The 26,276-nt window shown below is 37.1% G+C and overlaps 1 protein-coding gene across 4 annotated transcripts; it reads right to left on the bottom strand.

Annotated features, from left to right (window-relative positions):
• Positions 1–203: 203 nt before the first annotated feature.
• On the bottom strand, positions 204–7,981 carry LOC110627326 (CSC1-like protein At3g21620). 4 transcript variants are annotated; one of them, XM_021773592.2, is made up of 13 exons: positions 7,832–7,979; positions 7,604–7,755; positions 6,819–7,166; positions 6,426–6,572; positions 6,046–6,181; positions 5,049–5,150; positions 4,104–4,223; positions 3,735–3,815; positions 2,384–2,724; positions 1,658–1,903; positions 1,201–1,525; positions 811–1,044; positions 204–620 (listed from the first exon to the last, which is right to left on the bottom strand). In XM_021773592.2, the coding sequence occupies exons 3-13, from the start codon at positions 7,130–7,132 to the stop codon at positions 366–368; spliced, it is 2,301 nt and encodes a 766-aa protein (XP_021629284.1). In that variant the 5' UTR covers positions 7,133–7,166; positions 7,604–7,755; positions 7,832–7,979; the 3' UTR covers positions 204–365. The 4 variants fall into 4 exon arrangements, with proteins under 4 accessions (XP_021629284.1, XP_021629285.1, XP_021629283.1 ...); XM_021773593.2 differs by lacking the exon at positions 7,604–7,755 and having other exon boundaries at positions 7,832–7,981; XM_021773591.2 differs by having other exon boundaries at positions 7,604–7,939.
• Positions 7,982–26,276: the final 18,295 nt, after the last annotated feature.

Genomic DNA, 26,276 nt, shown 5'->3' with positions numbered 1-26,276 from the left:
TATTATAAAAGTATTTGTTAATATAAAAATTTTGTAATTAATAAATATTAAAAAAATAATATAATCCAAATAAAAAATAAAGTGTATCGCTTTTTTTTTGTCCTTTTCCATAGCTCCATAATTTTGAAAAGCTCCGTTTAATGAATATTGACAATTTACCTTCTCTAGTGATGGTAACTAGCTTTTCGAGATGAATTTGACTCTGGAAATTATTAATCTATAAAGCCATGCACGTTTATTCGAATCCTGAAAGCTATGTACCCTGGAAATATGTATATCGCCAACATAGGCCTCCAGTTTCCCCTATCTTTGCTCAGACTCATTTCATTTACAACTTGACGATTTAATTACAGGCAAGAAAAAAATTATGAAAGTTCCTGATCTTCAGGCAGTAGGGATGAAAACGAACCACTGCGTTTACTAGCCAATGGTGTATTCCTTCGAGACTGGCGCTTCGTCGGGACCAACACAGGTTCTTTTTCCCCAGCTTCTGTAGTTTCATCATTATCGCTATCATCTCCATCTTTGAAGACTGGATGGATATATGCATTCTGGAGGAAGCTTTTCAAGTTCAGGTTGGGTTCCCTTGCGCGTTCTAACGTGTCCTTCATCATGGCTTCCTGGAAAAAGAAAACCAGGAATAGAATACAAGATCAGTAAAGCAACAAATAAGCAAAAATACTGATGTATCCAAATGTCCACAAGCAGAGAATACACTCGACTGAATATCCATGTGAAATGAAGCTATCTACCGTTCCAGATCAACAGAGAAAAAGATAAAACAATGTGTTAGCTGCAAATTTAACCAACCTGTAGAGGATATTTAACGAAAGCAGGTTCGTAACGTCCTTTGCAGAACCTATGGAACCATATTGTTAATACTGGAAGTGTAACAAGCAATGGAGTTGACTGAGCAGCATGTTTCGTGCTTAACAGTCCCATGAGTAGCAGTTGTGAAACGACTAATGCAACTATAATACGTCCATGAACATCAGGCCAGAATGCTGCAGCGCTTTCGTACTCCTGATTGTAAACATTTATAATCTGCAAGTTTAAAACGTAAATTACTTGAGCAAGACTTTCCAATTAAAAAAGAAAATCAACCATGCATGCAATGTTCTACCTTTAAGAAAAAGAAATTTGTTTATAAAGCCAGAGGGTGAATAGAATGTCAATTTTCAGCAGAATATAAAATTTTACCTGATGACGATACACAACATATGCCAACCCGAAGAATACTATGATGAATGGAAGTAAGATGGGAGAAACCACTGCATAAACAAGGCCAAGTAAGAAATAAAGTTGTATTTGTGGTTCGCCTGTGTTGAAACCGATGGTTCCTGGATCCATGGCCTCTTCTCTATCTTTTTCGGTCTTCACCAAGAAAAAGTTTTTCAAATGATAGATTATTAAGGGTTTCAATCTTAGTATCTCCCCAGCAACACCAGCCCACCCATCAACCATAATATAAGTTATGAAGAACGTCGCTTTCATAGGAATTGAGACACCAATCGTCTTTGGTATGCTGCAAAGCAGTTGCTTAATATTAAGATGAGCTAAGAAAAATGAAAATGGAATCTCCAATGCATGCCCAGCCAGATAATAGATTGTTTTAATAGGAGCATTCAATCCAAAAGACAAGTTTAAAAGAACATACTCATTTGCAGACTGGTGGATAAAACTATTTAGCTGTTGAAATGCAGTTCCAGTGATTATGCTCCCAAGAAACACATTAATAAATTGGAAAATATAGTATCTCGTTGCAGATCTTCTTTCGAGCCCTGATATGCTGATGAATCCCTCAAACTTAGACATTAACATTAATATTGAAGGTAGAAATATAAGAAATATCTTCAAAGCAATTCCTGGAAGGAAACCTTGAATGAAGGACTTCACAACTTTCCTGCAAGAAAAGTAAAAATTCTGTTGATATAATTTACATCCAAGCAAATATTGAGCAGAAGAACAACTAACAGAAAGAAAAGTTTTCATAGATATGATAGGTACATAGCAAACTAAAAACAAATATTAAATTTATGCATATGCATCAAATTACCTGCATACTTAACTGGAAATAATAAGCTCTATTGGAACGCTAAAGCTTCCTCAAGCAATAAAAGAACTCGTAAAATCATAGGAAACAAAAGAAAACATGCGCAATTGTGCATTGATTGCCAAATGCACTTTACGATAAAACAAGATGAAATAACCCACAACGTCTTCAAATCTCTAAGATATGCATATTTAAGAACTCGTATGACTTGAATAAATAGATCAATTAGGCAGTGTCCAGAGCAGAAAAAGCTTTCATACTACACACATAATATAGCATAAAAGTGTAAAGATGACCAGTGGTGGGAGAAGAGCACAAGGTGATACTCACATTTCAATTAAGGATTTTAGGAAAGGCAATGCTTTCTCAATTCCCTCAATGTTTGCAAGAGACTGTACAAATGCAATGGGAATCATGAAAAAAAAGGTAAGGAAAAAAAATGCGGCTGCGACAATAAGCCTTCTCACTGCAAGTGAGACAAATGGAAGTGCTAGGTTATCCCAGTAAATATCTCGGGGTTCAGGAGCCCATTCAGTTAACCATACAGTTGGATTTCTGGATTGTTGAGTTTGTGCACAAACAGCAGCCCCCCATCGAGTTCGAAAGGATACAAATGCTGCTGGCATTATAGCCTTTGGATTATTCATCACCTTATCTCTCTCCAAGGAAATCTGGAAATTATTTAATTTGAAATGACATATAGTTAATCATACGCTTCAAGATTTGACCCACAGTTCAATACATTTTTTATAGTAACTGAAAGAGATAGCACTTTTCAGACATTAACAGAAGTCCATGAATGTAGATTTAAATAAGAAATTATGAAATTAATTAAGTGTGCCAATTAAGCTTTGTGGTGGTTTAAATCCATGCATATGGTCAAGTAACTACAATCTTTCAACAAAAAAAATAAAATAAAACAATACAAAGGAGGTCTAATGAATTGATGATCATAAAAATGATAATCATAAGCATTTGCAAACAATGCATAAAATACACCTTCAAAATCAAAGATAATAGTTCTGTAAACAAATATGGAGCATAGTTACCTAAATCGTGGTACTCTCAAGTCTTGGTAGGGTACGTGGTACACCAATGTATAAAATACAAGGCACGTAGGGGTAGGCTTAAAAGATACGCTAATTCAACTAGCCATATGTTTGATTGATGCCCCCAATTTAATTTGAGGTTTGTAGATTATGTTTATGCAATATAATATAATGTTTACATAATTAAATATATGACTGACTGACGGTAATATTTATATTTTTTGAGATTATTTAAAAGTTTAACTAATAAAATAGTAATTTATACTCTCAAGTTAATAATGTTTAAATCTATTATTTGTATCTCACTTAAAATGTTTTAAAATATATTTTCTTCTTTTTACTTTTCCTTTGTTATGGCCTTTCCATCTTTTTATTTTTTATTGGAGTATCTATTTTGATTAATCAAATCGCATTTCCCAATAATTTGGGACCCAAAAGCATTGCATTTCTATTCGAAGTATCCGAAACGCGATTCGCAGGAGGTCTAGAGAATTCAGCAACTATGATATGGACAACGAAAAAACATGCACAATAGGAATTGTCAAGATAAGTAGAAAATACAAATAATAATGATACATAAAAATCTTTAATAAAAAATGAAGGACTCATGAAACCTCAAAGACGACACGTACTTCTTTTGATAGTTTCTCAATCTCAGATGTATAGTAATCAATTGCATCCACTCTTGTCCCCCACAAGCCAAGAAAACCGGTCTGAAAGATGAAGATCCTCATATATTAGAAATTTATAACAAAAGTATGGCCATAAATTTTTCTATGAAGAAACACTACTCATGGAAAACATCAAAACCAACACGAAGGGGATTTTAATGTGTGTTGGGGGAGGGAGAGAGAGACAAGGTGATGTAGGACCTTACTAGAGATCTATACATATTTTTTGGAAAAATTTAGGAAACTTAATTATCTAGTATTTTACTTCTTAGGAGCTTGTGTTTATTTGATATTCCTAATTAGTATAGGTTTAGTAATGGCAACAAATACCTTCAATGAGGGCTTTTTGGATTGATTTCTTGAATATTTGAGTTGATAGAAGTCGAGCCAGTTTCGCATCTTCTTCTTCTTATTGACTAACTCAGAGAGTTTGTTAGCATTGTAAACAACCTGCAAAAAACATCCTAAGTTGAAAGAAAAAACAAATAATAGCAAGATGCACACATCCAGCTGAAGTATTTATATCTACTGGAGTAATTGACTGGTTATGCGGAGAAGAGTTAACAAGATATAAGTATGTTATAAGCGTGTAATCTGCAGATTTCATCAAAATCATCACTAATGTGAAGCTGACAAAATTCTAAATTAGCTAATGAAAAATATGGTTGATGGAAGATCAGCAACCACGCTGAATTTTCTTCTTCTGAATGACAGGTGACAAAATGCAAGATGAGAATTTAGATGGGGAAACTACAGTTATGAGGAGATCTGCGAGACAAATGCAAAGGAATCATGTACATTCTGTTGCAAAAAAATCTACATCAGCTACTTAACTTCAAATATGCTTGTTTTCAAATTTTCTTCCTTATCAGGACCAGACTTCTTTGAATAACTTGAATGAAAAGAAAAACTTTTTCTTTAAAAAGGGAAAAAATCAGAAAGGCACTTAGAGGCTTAATACTAGCCCATCCAAGATAGTCTAAGATCCTTTATAAACTTGCTTCATTTCAGGCACAGATGTTGATAAATGTACATATCCCACTAATAAAAAAGTTAGTTAAACCAACATACTTCTCTTATTTGTTAGTCATTACCACACACAACATCATTCATGGCTCAAGTAACCTTAGTAGTTACATATATATGAATTGTATGTGTGCTAGTAAATAAAAAAAATTAACTACGCGGAAAGGCTTCTCCATGCTGGCCTAATCTGCAGTGCATTGCATACATACATTTTTTTTCCTTGCACATGGACATGTAACAAGATCAAACCTGATGAGTGAGAAAGTGATCTGGATGGTTGACAAGAAAAAAATGTTCTACAAGCTCACTGATTGACTCATCAGGATCTGGCGGCACATTTCTAACCAGTACCTACATCAAAATTCAAAAGATTATTTAAACTGTTCAGTGAACATAAATTTAAAAGTGTTGACTTAAAAAATGTTATTACAGACGCAGAAAACATAACAAGTTGAGCATTCTGATTTAATAGATCATGGTGTACTATTTAGTAGAAAGAATTCAGTCTCTAATAAATGATGATAAACGTAAACTTATGCAATAAACATGTATACTGAAAACTTATGCAGGGTTGCACTCTATAGTGGAAAGAATTCAGTCTACAACAATTGACTATTAAAATGTACACTGAAAATACTGCAGGGTTGCAGGACTTAGACATCAGTCATGCTCTGAAAACTGTTGGATAAAAATCAAATTTTGGAGTGTTTATTTTATTTAGAAATTTCCTCCCCCACTTGCTTCTCTACTTTTTCTCCATTATTTTCTTTCCTCTGCATCCATTTTGTATTTTTTTTCTCTACTATCTAAGCTAGATATATCCAACATCTGATTTGTCCAAACAGCTCTAGTGAAAAGCAATCAGTCTCTAACAATTGATAATTAAAATGTACCCAAAAACTAAAGAAGAATGCAGAAGTGAGTCGTCAGTCATTATCTGAATAATATTGGATCAAAATCTCATTTAGGGATTTTGTGTAAATTAGAAGGTTCCTCTCCCTTTTTCTTCTCTTCTTTCTCCTATTATCTTCTGTTCTCCTCATTTTGTCATCTTGTTATGTACTATTCAGCTAGACACATCTACATCTGATTAATCCAAACAGATTCATTGGTCCTATATATTTACTTAAGGCAGGTTCTTAAAACTGCATTTCTTTGATTGGTGATAAATTTTGAATATTGATTACGTGCCACTTAGTAATGGATAATGCAAATGGCATTAGCTGAATGGCACAGTTGATCTTACTGTAAACTGATCAGGGCGTCGATGCTCTGATGCAAGAAAATGCAACCTCATTGAAGCTACTATCTCATACTCCTTGTTTAACACATAGCATGTCCAGAATGTAAAGGCATAAGCCATTACCAAATGGGTCCAAAATCTGCAACCAAAAATTTATGGTAACTGAAAAGTTGAACTTGAAGGAAATATTTCTAAGAGATGCAACAATGTGAATTCAATCTTCAAAAGAGTCAAAGCTGCAAAATTATCCAACACTGGGAATGGAAAGCAGTCACAAACATGCACAGAAGTGATTGAGAAATTTATAAACACATTTCATAACTTACTGTGTTTATGAAGGAATAGGATAACAACAGAAGAGTTTATCACTAAGTCATGGATACCTGGTTGATCCCATGGGGATATTTGATATAGAGAGCTTATCCAAATCACTGTAAGTCAAATTAGAATGCTTTAGGGTGCTATTGGTCCAATTAACTGGCACTAGGATGGTAAATGCCAGGAATGCAATAGGAACAAAAATTTTAAGCCTGCACTCAAAGAGGATAGCATTCAATTCATCAGCACCAGGACATGAGTCACATAACCAAAAAGCAAAAAATCTTAGCAGCAAAACTTTAAATTCTTAGGCAGGCAAATAATTGGTTTTCAAGACTTCCCATTTTGATTTCAACAGGTTACAATAAAATTCATCAGAACAACTGAACACATTCTCTAACTAAATGGGCCATGAATAAAAAACAAAGTGTAAAATGAAATGATCAACCAGAGCATACCCTATCAAGTAAATCCTCAAGTAGACAGCAGAGTCCAATCCTGCATGGTCAATTAGCTCAGGTTCTGGCATTTGCAATGCTGCAGGCATCCAATTCAGAAACCTTACATATGATCTAAAATCCAAATTTACTAGTTTGCCAACAAATGCTCCTGTGCCCAAAGGACTGCTCCTTAATCCCTTTATATACCACTTGGGGAAGTAGACTCTATCATTGACTGGTTGAATCCGAAGTATGGCAAATGCCAAGAAGAAAGCAAATGCAGTGAGAATATTGATAGTTGCTGCTACTCCTATATCACCTAGTGTAGCCATGTGTCTGCTTGAAATAAACAAGAAGTTTTATTTTCTGCAGGAGAAAAGCCAGTTCCGTTAACAAAAGAACAATCCCATAAAAAGAAAAACTGAAAATGAAGCACCAAAAAGTTGGATTTACAATCACATGAAAGTGTCACTCAAACAACCAACAATTATCCTAAATGTCAAAATCACCAAGTTGACTGGATCTAAATTTTTCAAAATTTGTTATCCTAAAAGAAAGACAATTAAAATACAAATATTATAATGTTTGACCGGATCTTTCTCAGTAGTCTCTATTTTCTCAGAAACCAAACAAGTATTTTTTTTTTGTCATTTCCCCAACAACTACCCAGTCAGAAGAAACCAAAAGAAAAAAGGGGGAAAATAAACTCTATTTTCCCGGTAACCAAACAAACTCCTCTTCTTCCTACCCTTCAACAACCAAAAAAGAACATGAAAAATGCAAGAACCCAAAGGAACTCTCACCTTAGAATTTGCAAAAAAAGAACGTGGAAACGCAGTGTTGGTTGAAAAAGAAACAACCTTGCGCAAGAGATAGAATGCGCAAAAACAGAAACAAACAAGGAGGAAAAAGAAAAAGGAAAACTCCGAGAGAAACTTCGCCTTTTGGTTGCTTCCTGGGGTAGAAAAAAGCTTGTTGGAGGTGCTAAAAATCAAATCAAAATGAAGTAAGAACTCGTGGGAAGATTATACCTTCTCCTTGTGAATCTGTTGAAGTTATATGTATAAAAATATATATATAAAGTGATTAAAGTGTCAAAGAGACAGAGTAAGAAAGAGAGAGAAAGAGGTAAGAAAGAAGAAGAAAAAGAAAGTGATGTGGCAGTAGAGACGTTTTGTAATTCATATTAAATTCAGCCATTATTGCTGCTTACACAATAAAGTTTTCTTTGGTCGGTTAATCTGGCAATGCCATGCATCTCATTCCTCTCTCTCTCTCTAACGGCTACTATCTCTACCTGTCTTTTCAACGTGTCTATATTTATTTATTTATTTTCTTTCATTATTTATAGTGCAAATTATTATTCATCTTTATTTTAAAGTCGATTAATTAAAATATTAGAGAAAATTATTTTTTAATTTTTTAATTAATAAATTTTTCCATTCACTTTTAAAATTTAATTTTATTAAAATTAGATATTTTTATAAAAAAATACTATGACAAGAAAAATAATCGAATATCCTTTTTACGGTTTAATCTCTGAAATTTAATTCTTATAAATTTATAAATTTTTTCTTAAAAAATAGAAGAAAAAAAAATATTTTTATTCTTAAAATATTATATAATTAACAGATTTGTTCTTTTATTTTTTGAATTCAACTTAAATTTAATTTTATCAAAATTAAAGGAAAAAAATTCAAACTCAATCTCTAATTTAAAACTATTGAATTTTTTTAACAATTAACTCTTTTATTTATTTAGTAACATTTATGGTTTAAAAGGTTAATTCATAACAAGAGTAGCTTCGTATAATTTTTTAGATCAATGGAAATTTGATAATCAATCAATTGTAACAACTCAATTCATTTAACTAAAAATGCTTTGGAAATCTTTTTATTGGGCTCAAAATCATTAAGGTAAACTATTAAATTTAAAGAGTGTAATACCCGGCTAGACTCCGGTACCGGAATTCCTGCCGTCCGGTGGAATCTCGGATGTCGGAGACCTCTAGAAGGGTAAAACCATGTTTTCATAAAATGTTTTAATGTGTTTTATGTTTTAAGCATGAAAGAAAATGAGTTTTTTTGCATGAAAATAGCATTGGAGGAAAACTCAGGTTCGGCCGCCGAACCCTAAGTTCGGCCGCCGAACATGCATGCACTTCGGGAGTGCTTTAGGCCCCCGAAGGGCATAAGTGAGGAAAGTCCAGGTTCGGCCGCCGAACCCCAAGTTCGGCCGCCGAACCCCAAGTTCGGCCGCCGAACATGGCATGCATGCGGAGGCACTTTCGGCCCCCGAACGTGGTCTGGCCAGCCACTATAAAAGGGTCCCTTAGCCGAAAACGGGCGAGCTTTTTCCCCTATTTTCGGCCAAGGTGAGTCTCCGCCGTCCCTCACCCATCTTTGATGTTTATCCTCTAAATCTCTCAAGATTTTCACTTGTTTTCACGTTGTTTTGAAAATTTGAGCTTTTGAGCAAAGTTTTGGAGCTTGGAAGTTCAAGGACCCAAATCTCTCCCAACTTCGAGTTTAGGTCGTCTCTCTCTCGATCTTCAAGAGGTAAGAGCCGATCTTAAGCTCATTGCATGTTTTAAGTAAGTTTTCAGTAGATCTATGGGTTAGAATGCATGTTTAGGTTATGGTTATGTTTTTGGAGTTTATGGGTATAAATGTATATTCATGAACAATGTGAGCTTCTTGATGTGTTGTAGATGGGGTTTATGTTGGTTTGAGGCCCCTAGGAACATGTATGCTTGTGTTTGTGTGTTGTAGAATAGGTTTGATGCATGTTGGAAAGGTTTGGAGGCGAAATGTGCATAGGGAGCCAAGTTTCTGCCCTTTGGCAGAAACCAGGTTCGGCAGCCGAAGGACTTTCGGCCGCCGAACATGGCTGGGGAGGCAGCCTTTCGGCTGCCGAAGCTTGCCCCCGAAAGGGAGACTTTCGTCTCTGTCTGGCAGTTTCGGCCGCCGAAAGTGCCGCCGAACATGCATGAGTTTCGTCTCTGTCTGGGAGTTTCGGCCGCCGAAAGTGCCGCCGAACCTGCCTGACTTTCGGCTCTGGAGGGACTTTCGGCTGCCGAACCTGCCGCCGAAAGTGCCCTGTCCAGGCCTTCCTTGCATGTTTTTGTATGGTTGTTTCATAATGTTTTAGGGGGTTTTTGGGGAGTAGTTTATAGTTATGTTCAGGTATGTTTGGTCCCTCATTTGAGTCCACCTGTGTAGGTTCGGACCCGAGGAACCGAGGACCCCAGCAGTGAGTTCAGCTGCTTCGGTGTTGTCAGAGTCAGCCAGAGGTGAGTGGAACTAAACTTAATCTTTTAAATTAAATGTTTTATCATGTTTCATGCATCATGATTATGCAATAGGATGATTGCATTAGTTCCCACGAATATGCCGCATTGCATCGATTGTTGTTGATGTGGGTGAATATTGGATGACCCAATTAGTCCATGACAGGAAGACCAGGACCCCATTCTACGGCCTGGCACGGTTATGGGACTCGAAGACCAGGAGCCCAGAGGAGGCCCTGGGGCAAATGGTAAGTAATGTATGTTATGACAGGAAGACCAGGACCCCATGCTACGGCCTGGTACGATGTTAGCTTGGACTAATTGGTGACAAGTTCACCCAACCCTTATGTGAATTGTCTGTGTTATGATGCATTTCATTGGAGCATAGTGTTAATATGTTTTATAGTTCTACTCACTGGGCTTTTAGCTCACCCCTCTCCCTTTTACCCCCAGGCTTGCAGGTACAGGATAGAAGAGGAGGTCGGTTAGAGTAAAGAAGTCATGTTTATGTAATAGCTAGCAATGGACATGATCAGATCGTAATGTAATAGTACAGTATAGTTATGTAATGATGTTTATGGATTGTTAGAGGTGTGCTTGACCATAGATTGTTGTTTTCCCTTTTTAATACATGATCTTAGAGATTCTTTTATGATGTCTATGCAACCAACTCAACATATGTTATGTCACCTTTTTGGGGGCACTGATGAGATCCCACAGAGGGATCAATGTTATGTTAATGTATATGTACAGGCTGAGTTTGGTTGATGTATATGGAAAGAAAAGTTTTAATTTTTATGTATGTTGTTGATCATGTATGGGATTAAGCAGGTTCACAGGATGCATGTTAGGCTTGCTACGGGTCCCGGCGGCCTTAAGTCGACCCGGATCCTAGCGCCGGTAGTGGTCCGATTTTCGGGTCGTTACAAAGAGAGCAATCCGTCAACTCATTTTCAAACTAAATTGAATTTGTGAAATTGATTTCTTAAAGAATTATTAATGGAAATCAAATTATATAATAAAAATCAAATTAAATCAAGCTAAATTAATTTAATTTGATTTTGATTCGGTTCGTCAAATGGTAAAGAAAACAATGTGTTTTGTAAATAGAATTCCTCTGCCATCTTCCAATAACCTAGTAGGCCATCCAACAGCAAACCACTCAAACAACAGATTCACAAGATTTAAACAAATTATTACAAAAAACATCCTCAAACAAATATAAAATTAAAATCCTTACAATATTTCAAGCATTCTATAGGATTTATGCTCGAATTCTTTAAAAGAATTCATAACTTTTGGACAAAAATAAGAGAGAGAGAGAAATCAGATGACCTATAGATGGCCTGGCAGATGATCAGACCTATAACGAGGTGTGACGACTTGTTGATGGGGTGTTTTACTGAAAAGTCGACCTGTCAGAAGGAAGGGCCTACCTGCCTGATGGAAGCAGGGCTAAGCAAAGCAACCCTAATGAGAAAAGGGCTAGAGTGCTCGGGATGCTCACAGGGCTAGGGGAGCACAGATGCTCTTCAAGGCAGGCCAGGTGTCCAGGAAAGCTCGGATACTCAGAAGCTTGCAAGGCAAGAAGGAAAGCTTAGAGGCTCGAAGACTCGCTAGGCCTTGAGAACTCGAAAGCCCGAAAGGCTGAAGGGCAAGAGTAGCCCGGAAGCTGAGGACTCACTAAGGTAAGAGTAGTCCGGATGAGGAAGTTCAAAATGTTCGAAAGCTCAGAATGCATGGATTCCTCAAAGTGCTCGGAAGGTCAGACACGCGGATTCTTTAAAGTGGTTGGAATGTTAGAGAGGATTAAAAGGCACGATGGCATTTTTTTTTTTGCCTTCATTTAAAAGATTTGAGGGGTTTTTCAGTCTTTTCATGGGGAGGCCAAGGTCGTTGAATCTACTATTTAAAGAGCAGATGTCCCTCTATTTTTTGTGTGTGAAAAGTGTGAAAAAGTGCGAAAAGTGTAAAAAGCGACAAGATTATTTTTCTCAGCCATTGTTGATTTGTAATCGAGCTTGTGCTCGTGTGTGATTGTTCTCTCTCTGTAACTCATCGTGAATAAAATATTCCCTTTTCTGAGACGTAGGACAACCCTCACCGAACTCGTAAAACTCTCTGTGTTTTCTTCTTCTCTATTTTTTATTTTCTTTATTTTCTTATTTTTTATTATGTCGCTCACCAGAGATCAAAATTACGGTATCAAAGTAACAACAAGTGGTACCAAAGTAAGGTTTGTGAGTATAGAGGTTCGTCGCTGGTCAGTTTTCTTAAAGTCTAGTTGAGAAAGGAATGGCGTCGACGATGCAGAAACTTGATGTTGAGAAGTTTGATAGGAGAGGAGATTTCATGCTTTAGAAGGAAAAGGTCAAGATAAGTCTCGAGATCATGGGGCTGCAAGATGCTCTTAATGATAATCCAGAAATATGGAATCTTGAGGAAGAGAATGAATCAAAGAAACCAAGAACTCAAATCCAGAAAAGAATTCTTTCTTTAACTCCTGGAATTAAGGAATCTTCTGGAGCTGCATCAATCATCACCTTGGATCAAGAAGCAAGATCCAAAGAGAAAGAGATTGAGGAGTCGATCAAATGGTCAAGAAGAGAAAGAAGTAGAAAGGCCAGGAACTTAATAGTTCTGTGTCTCTTGGATCAGATTCTCAGAAAAGTGATCCATGAGAAGACTGCTTTTGGGATTTGGAGACTTCTAGATAAACTCTACCTGGAACAATCTTTACCTAATATAATGTACTTGATGCAGAGGGTCTCAAACTTTAAGATGGACGAGGGCAAGACCATTGAAGAGAACTTGGATGTTTTCCAGAAGATGTTGTCTAATTTACAGAATTTGCAGGTTAAGATGGAGAAAGAATTCGAAGCAGTGTATCTGTTGAATTCTTTGCCTCTCCTTTATAAACAATTGAGGGAGGTTCTGAAGTATTCAAGAACCAGTATTACGGTTGAAGAGGTGAAGATTGCGGTAAGGTCCAAAGAAGCAGAACTCAATGCTCAGAAAGATATAAGAAATCAGGATGAAGGTCTGGTAGTAAGAGAAAGGTCTGAGTATATAGACAACAAGAATATAGGCAATAGCAAATCGACTGCAAGATTGAAGTCCAAGAGCAAAGTCGAATGTTGGTATTGTGGCAAGAAAGGCCATCTCAAGAAAGGCTGCTACTTGAGGAAAAACAATCAGAAGGCTTCTTAGAATGAAAAGCGGTAATTGCAAATAGTAATATGCAAGATTTTGAAGTTTTGACTGCAGAAACTTCAGAGGTGTCCATCATTGAGTCAAAGATTAAAGAACAATGGATATTGGATTCAGGTTGTATATTCCACATGACCCCGAGAAAAGAGTGGTTTACCACATTTGAAGAAAAAGATGGAGGCAGAGTTAAGATGGAAAACAACACAACCTGTAACGTCAAAGTAGTCCGAACAATACGGATCATGATGCATGATGGCACAACTGTGATGTTAACTCAAGTGAGATATATTTCTGAACTCAAAAGAAATCTTATTTCTCTTAGTGCACTTGAATTGCAGGATTTCTAGTACAAGGCTCAGAAAAGCATGATGAAGATTGTCAAAGGCTACAGAGTTATCATAAAGGCAAAATGGTTTCTGATGAAGCAAATCCATCCAAGGCTGCTCAGGATCAAAACTACATTTGGCATAGCAGACTTGGGCACATGAGTCAGAAGGGAAGGGAGACTCTAGTAAAAAAGGTTCTGCTTCGAGGTACCAATCTATTATCTCTAAGTTTATTTGAAAATTGTGTCTTTCGTAAAGCTCACAGGTTGTCCTTTGAGACCAGTAAGCATACAACAATGGAAATTCTTGACTAGATTCACTCAAACCTATAGGGATCACTAAATATTCCTTTCTCTCTGTAAAAGTGTCAATATTTCATCTATTTCATCGATGATTACTCGAGAAAGGTTTGGATTCTTGTTCTGAAATCAAAGGATAAAGCTTTTGAGAAGTATGTGGAATGGAAATGCTTAGTGGAAAATTAGACAGGAAAGAAGATCAAGACATTGAAGACAAACAATGGTCTTAAATTCTGTAATCAAAAGTTTGATTTATTTTGCAAGAAGCAGGGAATCTGAAGAGATAGAACTTGTGCTTATACACCACATCAGAATGGTGTTGCAGAAAGGATAAATAGGAAAATAATGGAAAAGGTCAGAAGCTTGCTTAGTGAGTTGGGTTTGTCTCAAAATTTATGGGCTAAAGCTACATCTACATGTGTGTACCTGATCAATAGGTCCCCATCTATTGCTATAGAGTTAAATGTTCTAGAACAAATATTGTCAAGGACTGAGCCTTCCTATTCACACTTGAGGAGGTTTGATTGTGTGGCTTACATTCATACAGATCAGGGTAAACTGTTGCCAAGAGCAAGAAATGGGATATTCATTAGATATCCTCAAGGAATCAAAGGTTACAGGATTTGGTTGCTGGAGGAGAAGAAGTGTATCATTAGTAGAGATGTTAGGTTCAATGAAGAACAAATATTCAAAGACCTACAGAAAGAGAGAGAGAAGAGGTTACAGGGTAAATCTCAGGTAAGGAGGTTGTTACTCTTCAGGTTCCTATATTGCATATCAAGAATAGTGAAAGGACTAAAGATCAAGGTGGAGTTCCTTAGAGAACGATCGAGAATTCATCAAGATCTAAAGAGAAGGACATCTCTTTAGATGATGAATCCAATAACACTGAAGATGCCGAACAGGGACAAAGGCCAGAGGAAGAGGTGGATTCCAAGCAAGAAGATCTTAGTGATTATATGCTTGCAAGGGATAGAGGCAGAAGAGAAATCAAACCCCCCCTTCAAGATATAATGAGGCTAAGACTATGGCTTTTGCCTTCACGTCTATAGAAGAAATCAAAATCGAAGAACCAAAGTCTTATTAAGAAGCCAAGCGATCCAAAGACTGCATAAAGTGGAAAGAAGCAATGGAGGAAGAAATAAAGTCACTGAAGTAGAATAACACTTGGATTCTCACAAAGAAACCTGAAAATAAGAAGGTTATAGGGAGTAGATGGGTTTTGAAGAGAAAGTCGGGCATTCCAAGTGTGGAACAACTCAGATTCAAAGTAAAACTGATTGCTAAGGGTTTCTTGCAGGTAGAAGGAATAGATTATAATGAAATATTTTCTCTTATGGTGAAACATGTTTCAATCCTGGTTCTGTTATCATTAGTGGTGTATCAAAATCTGGAATTGGAACAAATGGATATGAAGACTACATTCTTACATGGTGTTAGTATATTTGCCCTAGGCCATTATCTTGGACCTTTTTGTATGTCGTTTTGGTTATTAATGAAAGAGGTTTTTATCATTATTATTTGTTTGCATGTTACATAATAATGATTATTATCCTTAGTTACTTATTATTATGTTGATAATAATAAAATATAGCTAGTATGATTATTGATTGATAATCATGAGATGATTATGTATATGTTTATATAATTCAATAATCATAGATACTTGTTAGAGAACAAAGTATTGGATGGACCCGCGTTGAGATCACTACATGGGTTATTATCATAAGTTAATCTCAAAGTAGTTATGTCTTAATCCTTTAACTTGAGATTGTCATAGTTACCAATATAAGGACTATTATATTTTGACATAACCAAACATTGTCTTTAATCGGACAATCATAAAGGTTATGATTGAGCATAATAGAAATTATATAGAGGATAATGAACAATCAAGATAGGATTTGTCCCTCTCTCTGAGAGAAATATCTTCTGGGCCCTCGATGAGTGAGACTGAGAAATGCATGGTCGTGCTCAAATGAATTGATAGTGTGATCAATATCATTTGAATTTATCAGTCTACTTAGAGATCGAAAAATCATAAGTTTGAACATTATAAGTTTGACATTGACCATGATTTATGTTCAAACTAGATATCGTGTGACAAAGGAATTAATACATGTTCTATTTATTAGGCTTTATTGGACTATTGATCCTCATATTAGTTGGGTAGTCATAATGCATGGTTGTGCTCAAATGAATTGATAGTGTGATCAATATCATTTGAATTTATCAGTCTACTTAGAGATCGAAAAATCATAAGTTTGAACATTATAAGTTTGACATTGACCATGACTTATGTTCAAACTAGATATCGTGTGACAAAGGGATTAATACATGTTCTATTTATTACGCTTTATCGGACTATTGATCCTCATATTAGTTGGGTAGTCATAATGTCTTGCTAGAGGCCACTTATGACTTATGGGTCTTGTGGGACTAGGCCTATTGCCAATTAATGTGAGCCTATTGCGTCACACACAAAAGAACGTTGTTGATGTGCTATGACATATTAAAGGGCTAAAAGTCCATTAATATAACTAATAATAATAAAGTGTTATTATTATTAATCATTAATATAATTAATAATAATAAAGTGTTATTATTATTAATAATATTAATTATTAATTATTTATTATTATGAGATAATAATATTTAAAAGATCTGTAAATCTATCTGTAACTGTTACAGATAATGACTCTATCACATAAGATATTTGAGTATCTGCGAGATTGTGATAGTGGGTTCTGAACACAACTCTTTTGGGAAAAGAGTTGTGGGAAAACAAAATACTGAAACATATAAATACTCCTTCTACGAATTGTGGAGATGATGTTAATTTTTGGAAAAAAAAAATTCAGTCTAACAATTGCAGATTGTGGAGCACATAATCTATCCATCTTTGAGAGAGCTAGCACTCTAGAAGGATAGAAGACGTTTGTGTGGATACCATAGAGGGTGTTCATTTGAAAAAGCAGCACCATCAGTCCGCCGGTGTATCTTTTGGACGAGATTAACATGTTAGTCTCATATCCTTCTTATGAAATAAACGAAGCACTCGGATTCTAGGAAAGGAAATCCGAGATTTTATTTTTCCGCTGCGCAATTTGGGTTACAATAATCTCAGGATTTCCCAACACATGGAACTTTGGAAGAGAAAATTTTCATGAAGCAACCAGAGTGTTTTGAGGAAAAAGGGAAAGATGATTGGGTATGTCAGATTCAGAGGACTCTTTATGGTCTAAAACAGTTGCCTAGACAATGGAACTAAAGATTTGATTCTCTTATGCAGGAAAATGCAGTTTAGAGAAGCAATTTTGATTCCTGTGTCTATTTTAGAAAGCTTGAAGATCAGTCTCCAATATATATAATGATATATGTAGATGACATGTTGATAGCAATAAAAGATCAAATCAAAGATGAAGAGATTGAAGAAATACTGGGATCAGAATTTGATATAAAGGATTTGGGGTCTACAAAGAAAATCCTAGGAATGAATATTTAGAGAGATAGAATCGAAAATCGATCAACTCTATCTCAAGAGGATTACGTGCAGAAGGTTTTAATAACATTTGGAATGGACCAAGCAAAGGTTGTGAATACTCCATTGAGGGCTCATTTCAAGCTAAGGTCAAGCAAGGATTCAGAGGAGTTTGATGAGTCATTTATAGAAATAGTCCTATATTCAAGTGTTGTTGGTAGCATCATGTATGTTATAATCGAAATGAGGCCGAATTTGATTTATCCAGTCGGAGTTATCAATAGGTTCATGAGCAAACAAGAAAGAGATCACTGGAATGTTGTGAAATGGGTGCTCAGGTATATTAGAGGAACTCATAAGCTGAAACTCAATTATGTCCGAGAATTAGGTCTGAAGGTCAAAGGTTTTTGTGATTCTGATTATATAGCCGATTTGGACAAAAGGAGGTCAGTGTCAGGGTATGTATTCATTGTTGGTGAAAATGTTGTAAGCTGAAAGTTAGGTCTGCAACATGTCGTAGCTCTTTCGACCACAGAGGTCGAGTATGTGGCGTTAACAGAAGCGATTAAAGAGGGAATCTGGTTAAAAGATCTGATGGAGGAGCTCAGATTTAAACAAGAGACAGTAGAGGTGTTTTGTGATTCTTAAAGTGCCATCAGTTTGTTAAAGAATAACGTGCATCATGAAAGAATCAAACACATAGATATCACATTGCACTTCGTCAGAGATTTGATATCTAAATGCATTGTCAAGGTTTTGAAAATCAACACAGAAGAAAATCCTGCAGATACACTCACCAAGACTTTACCGGTTAATAAGTTCAAAAGGACGCTAAGCTTGTTAAGGCTGACTGAAGAGTGAAGAGGGTCAGGTTGAAGAAGGGATGGAGATTCACATGAATTGAAGAAGTTCAAGCAAAGTGAAGAATTATAGAACTGATACTCGAATTCTTCAAAAGAGCTCAGAATTTCTGGACAAAAATAAGAGAGAGAGAGAGAGAGAGAGAGATCAGACGACCTATAGATAGCCTAGCAAATGATCAGACCTGTAACGAAGGTGTGACGACCTATTGACAGTATATTTTATTGAAGGACCGACCTGCTAGAAGGAAGGACTGACCTACCTGATGGAAACAGGGCTAAGCAAGGCAGACCTAATGAGAAAAGAGCTGGAGTGCCCGAGACGCTCGAAGGGTTAGGGCAGCCCGAATGCTCATCAAGGCAGGCCAGATATCTAGGAAATCTTGGATAATCAGAAGCTTGCAAAGCAGGAAGGAAAGCCTAGAGATTCGAATACTCGCTAAGGCTTGAGAACTCGGAAGGCTGGATGGCGAGAGTAGCTCAGAAGCCTGAAGACTCACTAGGGCAAGAGTAGATTGGATGCAGAAGTTCAAAATGTTCGGAAGCTTAGAATGCAAAGATTCCTCAAAGTGCTTGGAAAGTCTAACTCGCAGATTTTTAAAAGTGGTCAGAACGTCTGAGAAGATTAAAAGGAACGACGACGTTTTGTTTTTCCGCCTTCCTTTAAAAGATTTGATGGGTTTTTTAGTCTTTTCATGAGGAGGCCAAGGTCATTGAATCTGCTATTTAAAGAGCAGATGTTTCTCTGTTTTTTGTATGTAAAATTTGTGAAAAAATGCACAAAGTGTAAAGAACGACAAGATTATTTTTCTCTGCCATTATTGATTTGTAATTGAGTTTGTACTCGTGTATAGTTGTTCTCTCTTTGTAACTCATCGTGAATAAAGGATTCTCTCTTTCGAGACGTAGGACGATTCTCAAATATCGATCCGAACTCGTAAAACTCTCTGTGTTTTCTTTTTCTCTATTTTTTCTTTTATTTATTTTTTTATTTTCTATTATGTCGCTCACCGGAAATTGAAATTACAGTATGAAAGTAACAACACATTCAATAAATTAACTCAATATCCAATACATCATAGAAGATATTAGCTATTAATGCCTGTTGAGGGGAGAAATAGAGGGGAGAAATAGAGTTAAAAACACTTGCATCATAACCAAGAAGAAAAAGATGCATCGCAGTTGAAAAGAGAAAGAAAGAGTTGAGGGGCATGAAAAAGAACATCATTCGACGCATCCTCAAAAGGAAAATGATGTCAGCTATAAGAGAAAATGAGTATAGAAATTTAATTCAGGTGTCTATTGAGGAAAGGCAGTTAAAGGGGCAAACAAAAAAGTTTAGCAATTTAGAGAAAATTGAGGGTATGGATAGATCCATTGGAAATTTAAACTAGCAGATAAAAAAAGAAAAAAAAACTTAATAAAATAGTTAACCAAATCGAACTAGATAAGTTAAAAAATTAAACTGATTAAATCTAATTAATTTAATTCAATTCTTTTATTTTAACCGAAAAGTAATCACCCAAATTGAGTTAATAATATAACCCTTTAAAATTTTCCATCCCATAATGATGTGGCTTCGCTGTCCTGCTTGTGTTTGCTTTTTATATATATTTTTAAATATATGTAATTTTATAATTTTTAAAATTTATAATTTATATCAAAATAATATTTTATAAAATTATATCATTAATAAAAATTTAAAGTATTTAATACAAACTCATACAATAAGATCTTTAATTCGATGATATAAATTACTTGTAATAGTCGGAAAAAGAAATATACAAACCCTTTAAATTTTCCCATTTCACAAGGGTTGCTATCCCAATCCCACTTGCATGGGACATTATGGTATTAATTTATAAATTTAGTAATTAATAAAATAAAATGTAATTTATGAAATAAAATAATCATAGAAATTTCTAATGTTTATATAAGTTGAAAATTTAATTTAAAATATTTTTATGCTTACCATAATTAAAATATTTTAACAATCTAATCCGTTTTCAATTTAAAAAATAATAGTTTGACTGAAGTGGACAAATTTATGTCTGTTCAGATAATTTTCTAACATTGAAAACGTTGCGTTTTGTCTTTTATGGGGTAGTACCGAGCAAAATAGAAATACACTTCCTATATGAGAAGTCAATTATCTCAACACCATTTGTAAGAATTTAATTTTAGTTAATTTTTGTAACCAAAATTAAATGTTGGAAATTAAATTATTATATTTATTATAAAAATATTATATTTGAGATAATTGGAAAGTTAATTATCATACTTAATTTCTTTCTATATAAATATAAATACATATGAATTTATAATTTTTACTATCGAAATAGATCCGTTTAAATTCTCTCAATAATTTTAATTAATAATGATTTAGTTAAAATAAATTTTAGAAAACACCAGAATAAAAAATAAAATTTTTTATTAAATTTTAAAAAATTAAAAAGTATTTTTAACCGTTCTTAAAAAAAATATTTATAATAAAAAAATTATAATATGAAAAATTATAAAAAAATTTAAAAAATATTAAAAATATAAAAATAATCTTTAAATGATAAATTTTTTTTAAAATTATGTAACAGATCTGCCGCTCTTATCACACTTTTAAAAGTCATACGTATTGAAATTTCTTTTTGAAAAACTATTGTATACCTTCGATAAATATTGACAGTAAAAGTTAAATTTGATATAAATCTGTTTTAAATTTTAAAATTAATTGTTCCGTATCAACCAATATAATTTGACAGTGTGACCTATTTTTACTATGTATGGTAACCGAAACACTTCAACAAACAAACAATAGCGGTAACAAGTTTTCGAGGGATAATATCACATAAGATCTTTTTTCACATCAAATATTGCTATATATTTATAAAAATATTTATGTTTCATTATGATGATCTGAGATTCAGAAAATAGGGTTTTACAATGGGTTCTGTAAAACTGAAAAAGCTTAGACCTAGAGGACTGTATTTCTCTTTTTATCTGTTTCCTTTTGTCCGCTAGTGACGTATAACAGAATGTATGTCATTGGGCCACCTGCCCCTGTCTCGTTGATATGGACGTACGAGAAAATCAGATCGCTGTCCCATGCGTAACGGCCTCTGGTTCTTCCCGGACGGGCATGCGGGTGGTCCTCTGTGACGGATGGGTAGGCCTCCCTCCTGATCCTGAGCTGGTCCGAAAGGTAGAATTAAGACTGAACCCAGAGAGGATCTGTTTGTTGGGCCGACAATGTTGGGCCGGCCTGGTTGAAGAGACTAACTGGAGTCCAGTCTCAAGGCTGAGCGGGTCGGACCTAGTGCATGTGTGAGGCTTGAGGGCCTCTAGATAATGGACTGGTATCGTGGGCCTGGCCCCAGACCGGGGTAGAGAAATCCAGCGGTCATCAATTGCCCCTTTACCTTCTCGTCAGTTATTGCCCGACTGACGAGGGGGTAAATACCAAGAATCATTATAACCGCGTCATTTAAGTACAGTTTGCCTCAGAACACCCTTTCACCCTATTGTCATTTTGAATTTTGAATTCTCTTTGTCTTCTCCAAGTTCTAGCTTTTCTCTGTTCTTCGTGCGCACTGCCATCGTCATCTCCCTGTCTTTATCTTCAAGGTATGCTTCTCTTTTTCCATGGATAGTTCTAAGCTCCCATGGAATACCTAGATATCGCTCTTTTTCACCTTCGGCCCCCTTACCGAAATGAGAGGATCGTTCTTCCCAATCCTCATCCCTCTGGTCTAATCGACCCTCAGACCTCTGGTCTAATCGACCCTCAGAAAGACGTGAGCTTAGTTTTCTTTAAACAGAAGGAATATGGCTTATCCTTTCCCTTCTCTCCCTTCTTTAACGAGATTTTCCGGTATTTCGAGATTACTCCCCGAATACTGACTCCTAATGCCATTCTCTTTATGTCTTCTTTCGAATCTATTTATCTGAGCCGAGATTTCGTGCCCACAGTGCATCTGTTCATTTCCTTCTTCAGGCTGGTCAAGGCGAGCCAAAAATTTTATTACTTTGCCCCTCGTGGAGGCCTGTTCTAATCTTGCTTTTGTGATTTTTATTGAGAATTGCTCTGACTTCCCCCGATTTTAGATTTTTTGCAGCTTTTGAAGTGAAGATGGATCAGATTAAGCCCCTTAAGAATTTCACGTCGTCCAAGGAGAACATGAACACTGCCTTGGACACCTTCCTAGCGAGGCGATCGGTGGAGGAGGATACTCAACAAGTAGCCGAAGTCATATTGTCCAGGTCGTCTAACCGGCCTCCTCCCCCGGCTCCTGCCCGAGCTCCGAAGCCGAGCTCTCGAGGTGCCGAATCTTCAAGGCCGCCAAGCCACTGCAGGTCAGGCTCGACCACTCAAGCTGTTCAAGCCCCCAGGTCCCCACGAACTTCAAGGCCTAGCAAGGACTCCGGGTTGACGGGGTCGAAGCCTGCCCCAACCTCTGGCGATGCTTATGGAGAGAGGCTCGAGGCCTCCATAGATGGGGTGATGGTCCCTGTAAGCAGGACTGAGATCGCCTCTGTGGAGAATTTTCAGAGAGCCCTTGCCGAGATCGGCCCAGTTACTGAGGAGAGGGAACTCTGTTCTGCAGATGGTGGGGGTGTAGCGGAGAAGGTCGGGGACAAGCGTCCTACTTCCACCGAAGTGCCTGCCCCGGTTCTCATTTCAGAGAAGTTCCAGGTTTCTAGAAGACTGGCTCTTGTTCTCCCTCCTCTCGAGAAGAGGAAGGATGTTCCCGTGGTGCCCCTGATGTCTGCTCCTGACTCAAACTCATGGAATAACACGATTTCTGAAGTTTATTGTGGAATACAAGACGCAGTTTACACATGTAACATAAAGCAGTTCATGGTGGATTCGTATCAGGATTTCCTTGCTGGAAATGGTGAAGATGATCAACTTGCCGTCGATTTAGATATAGAGCGCTTGTGCTATGAGAAACAGAGATCTGCTGCACTCAGTCAAGCTTCTATTGATGCTTTCAAGCGTGTGTTCCGTGATATTCAAAGTTTAGCTTACAAGTATGCAAGTAAGGATAATGCATTGATGGCTATGTTTAAATCAGGAAGTAAGAGTAATCTGCTAAAATTAGTCCAGCATAGTATGTGTGTAGGTGATAGTGATGTAAATAATGCCCCTAGGCATGTAAGTCCTTTGAGGACTGTTTTCCCTCCAGCCCGTGTAGATAATTAGCATAGGCTGTACTGTACTTTCCTTTTAATGAAATTTTATTTTCATTTACTCTACTTGTTTTTCCTTTTTGCCCTCAAGCTCATCAGGACTAAAATTCTATCAATTGGCTGAACCTTTAACTTATATATTTCTCCATTTCACTAAGGCATTCTCATCTGTAAGCTCTTTCCGAGCTGGACTAGCCTTAACCGTGAACTCAGTTTTTAACAGTGGGTTGAACTTTGAGTTTTTATGATTTCTGCAAGGATGTCCTCATTTTTTCTCATTACTTTATTAATATGAGCTCGGACACATAGCCTTTACATAATGACAATAAGTCAGATCTTGTACCTTTTAAGGTGGTGAGCAGGGCTGGCCTTTTGTTTTTAATTCTGATAAGAATTGAGGTTGGGTTCCTATCTGCTCATGCCATTGGATTTCCTCTTGGACCATTTGAGATTTGTTGCCTTCGGTTTGCCTTTGAGCTTTCTGAGCTCGGCTCTCTTTTTGCTTGGTTTTCCAAGTTTACATTTGCGTGTCTTAGATCGGCGTTCCCGCTTGTAATCCGAGTTCGGATTTAGACCTTTTGTTTCAGTTTTATCATCTTCTTGAGGTCGGCACGGTGCCTTTCCTCTAGCCATCGTTTGAGAGATCAAAGTCTCTTCCTCTTAGGTCCCGCGCTTCTTTGGGAGGTCGGAGTCAAGTTTCTCATTGGTGAGTCAGGGCCCCATCTTTCGTGTGAGATCGAAGCTGTGTTTTCATGAGTTGTTTTTGCGTGTTGTCCCTGCACACCGCTGTTTGCTATGAGCATGTGATGCCGGGAGATCTTCGGGATCCCAGCCGTTTTTGCTCCGGGAGATCTTGGGGATCTCGGTCTTCTACCTCCCTAAGGTCTCTATGTCTCAGTGAGGTCTTCTGATGCCAGGAGATCTTGGGGATCCCAGTCTTCTACCTCCCTGAGGTCTCTATGTCTCAGTGAGGTCTTCTACCTCCCTGAGGTCTCTATGTCTCAGTGAGGTCTTCTACCTCCCTGAGGTCTCTATGTCTCAGTGAGGTCTTCTACCTCCCTGAGGTCTCTATGTCTCAGTGAGGTCTTCTGATGCCAGGAGATCTTGGGGATCCTGGTCTTCTACCTCCCTGAGGTCTCTATGTCTCAGTGAGGTCTTCTGATGCCAGGAGATCTTGGGGATCCTGGTCTTCTACCTCCCTGAGGTCTCTATATCTCAGTGAGGTCTTCTGATGCCAGGAGATCTTGGGAATCCTAGTCTTTTACCTCCCTGAGGTCTCTATGTCTCAGTGAGGTCTTCTACCTCCCTGAGGTCTCTATGTCTCAGTGAGGTCTTCTGATGCCAAGAGATCTTGGGAATCCTGGTCTTTTACCTCTCTGAGGTCTCTATGTCTCAGTGAGGTCTTCTGATGCCAAGAGATCTTGGGAATCCTGGTCTTTTACCTCTCTGAGGTCTCTATGTCTCAGTGAGGTCTTCTGGGATCTGTTCTTTCTTTTTCAAAGAGAATTAATACTCACAGTAATAAAGATAACATTGCTTTGCAAAAATGGTGTTATTTTATTCTTTCATGTTTTCAGAGCACCAGAATTTTCTTTACAAATGTTGTTAGGGAAGTACCTCTTTAGGTGCTGGATATTCCAGGTGCGAGGCTCAGGGTTTCCCTACATGTTTTCGATCTGATAGACTCCCGGTCCGACCACTTTCAGGGTTTTTTCGGCCCGAAAGACATGGCCTTATAGCAGTAGGTCCCATCTTCTGTTATGAACGAGGTCTTCTCCTCATCTGACCTGTCCATTGGGATTTGGTGATCACTAGACATTGTGTCTAAAGGCGACATGTACTCAAAGCCGGCAGTGGGCGGTGTTTTGTAACTGAAGGGCGATGGTTTGGAGGTCCTGGTTGGACAAGGTAGCGGCGGACACATTCCCTGCCAGGCTTGGCGAGGGGTTGAGAGGAATGGGTGGTTGATTGTTTGGAGTAGTAGGACTGGAGAAAGAGAACTGCTGCCCCTTTTGGACAGAGTTCAGGTCGTTGGGAGTGACGTTGTTTTCATTGTGGTTAGCCATCGTGGATCTCAGTGGGTATTGTAAGAGTGGAACTCTAGTGATGAAAAGATCTCATTCGTTCCCACAAACGGCGCCACTTGATGATCTGAGATCCAGAAAATAGGGTTTTACAATGGGTTCTGTAAAACTGGAAAAGCTTAGACCTAGAGGACTGTATTTCTCCTTTTATCTGTTTTCTTTTGTCCGCTAGTGACGTGTAACAGAATGTATGTCATTGGGCCACCTGTCCCTGTCTCGTTGATATGGACGTACGAGGAAATCAGATCGCTGCTCCATGCGTAGCGGCCTCTGGTTCTTCCCGGGCGCGCATGCGGATGGTCCTCTGTGACGGATGGGTAGGCCTCCCTCCTGATCCTGAGCTGGTCCAAAAGGTAGAATTAAGACTGAACCCAGAGAGGATCTGTTCGTTGGGCCGACAATGCTGGGCCGACCTGGTTGAAGAGACTAACTAGAGTCCGATCTCAAGGCTGAGCGGGTCGGACCTGGTGCATGTGTGAGGCTTGAGGGCCTCTAAGTAATAGACCGGTATCGTGGGCCTGGCCCCAGACCGGGTAGAGAAATCAGCGGTCATCACATTAGAATATAAATATCTATGATCTAAAATTTGCAATTAATTCAATACAGAGATTGTTGTTTATGAAATTTCTATATTTAGCCTCCGTTTGTTTATAAAATCATTTATATTTAAAAAATATTTTTTATAAAAAATATTTTTTATATAAAATATTTTTTTAAGAAATAATTTAGTTTTTATTAATTAA

This window comes from Manihot esculenta, chromosome 12 (assembly GCF_001659605.2).
Source record: "Manihot esculenta cultivar AM560-2 chromosome 12, M.esculenta_v8, whole genome shotgun sequence".
Taxonomy (NCBI): Eukaryota; Viridiplantae; Streptophyta; class Magnoliopsida; order Malpighiales; family Euphorbiaceae; genus Manihot; species Manihot esculenta.
The sequence above is the reverse complement of the archived record's forward strand: the minus strand, read 5'-3'. Positions and strand labels throughout refer to the sequence as shown.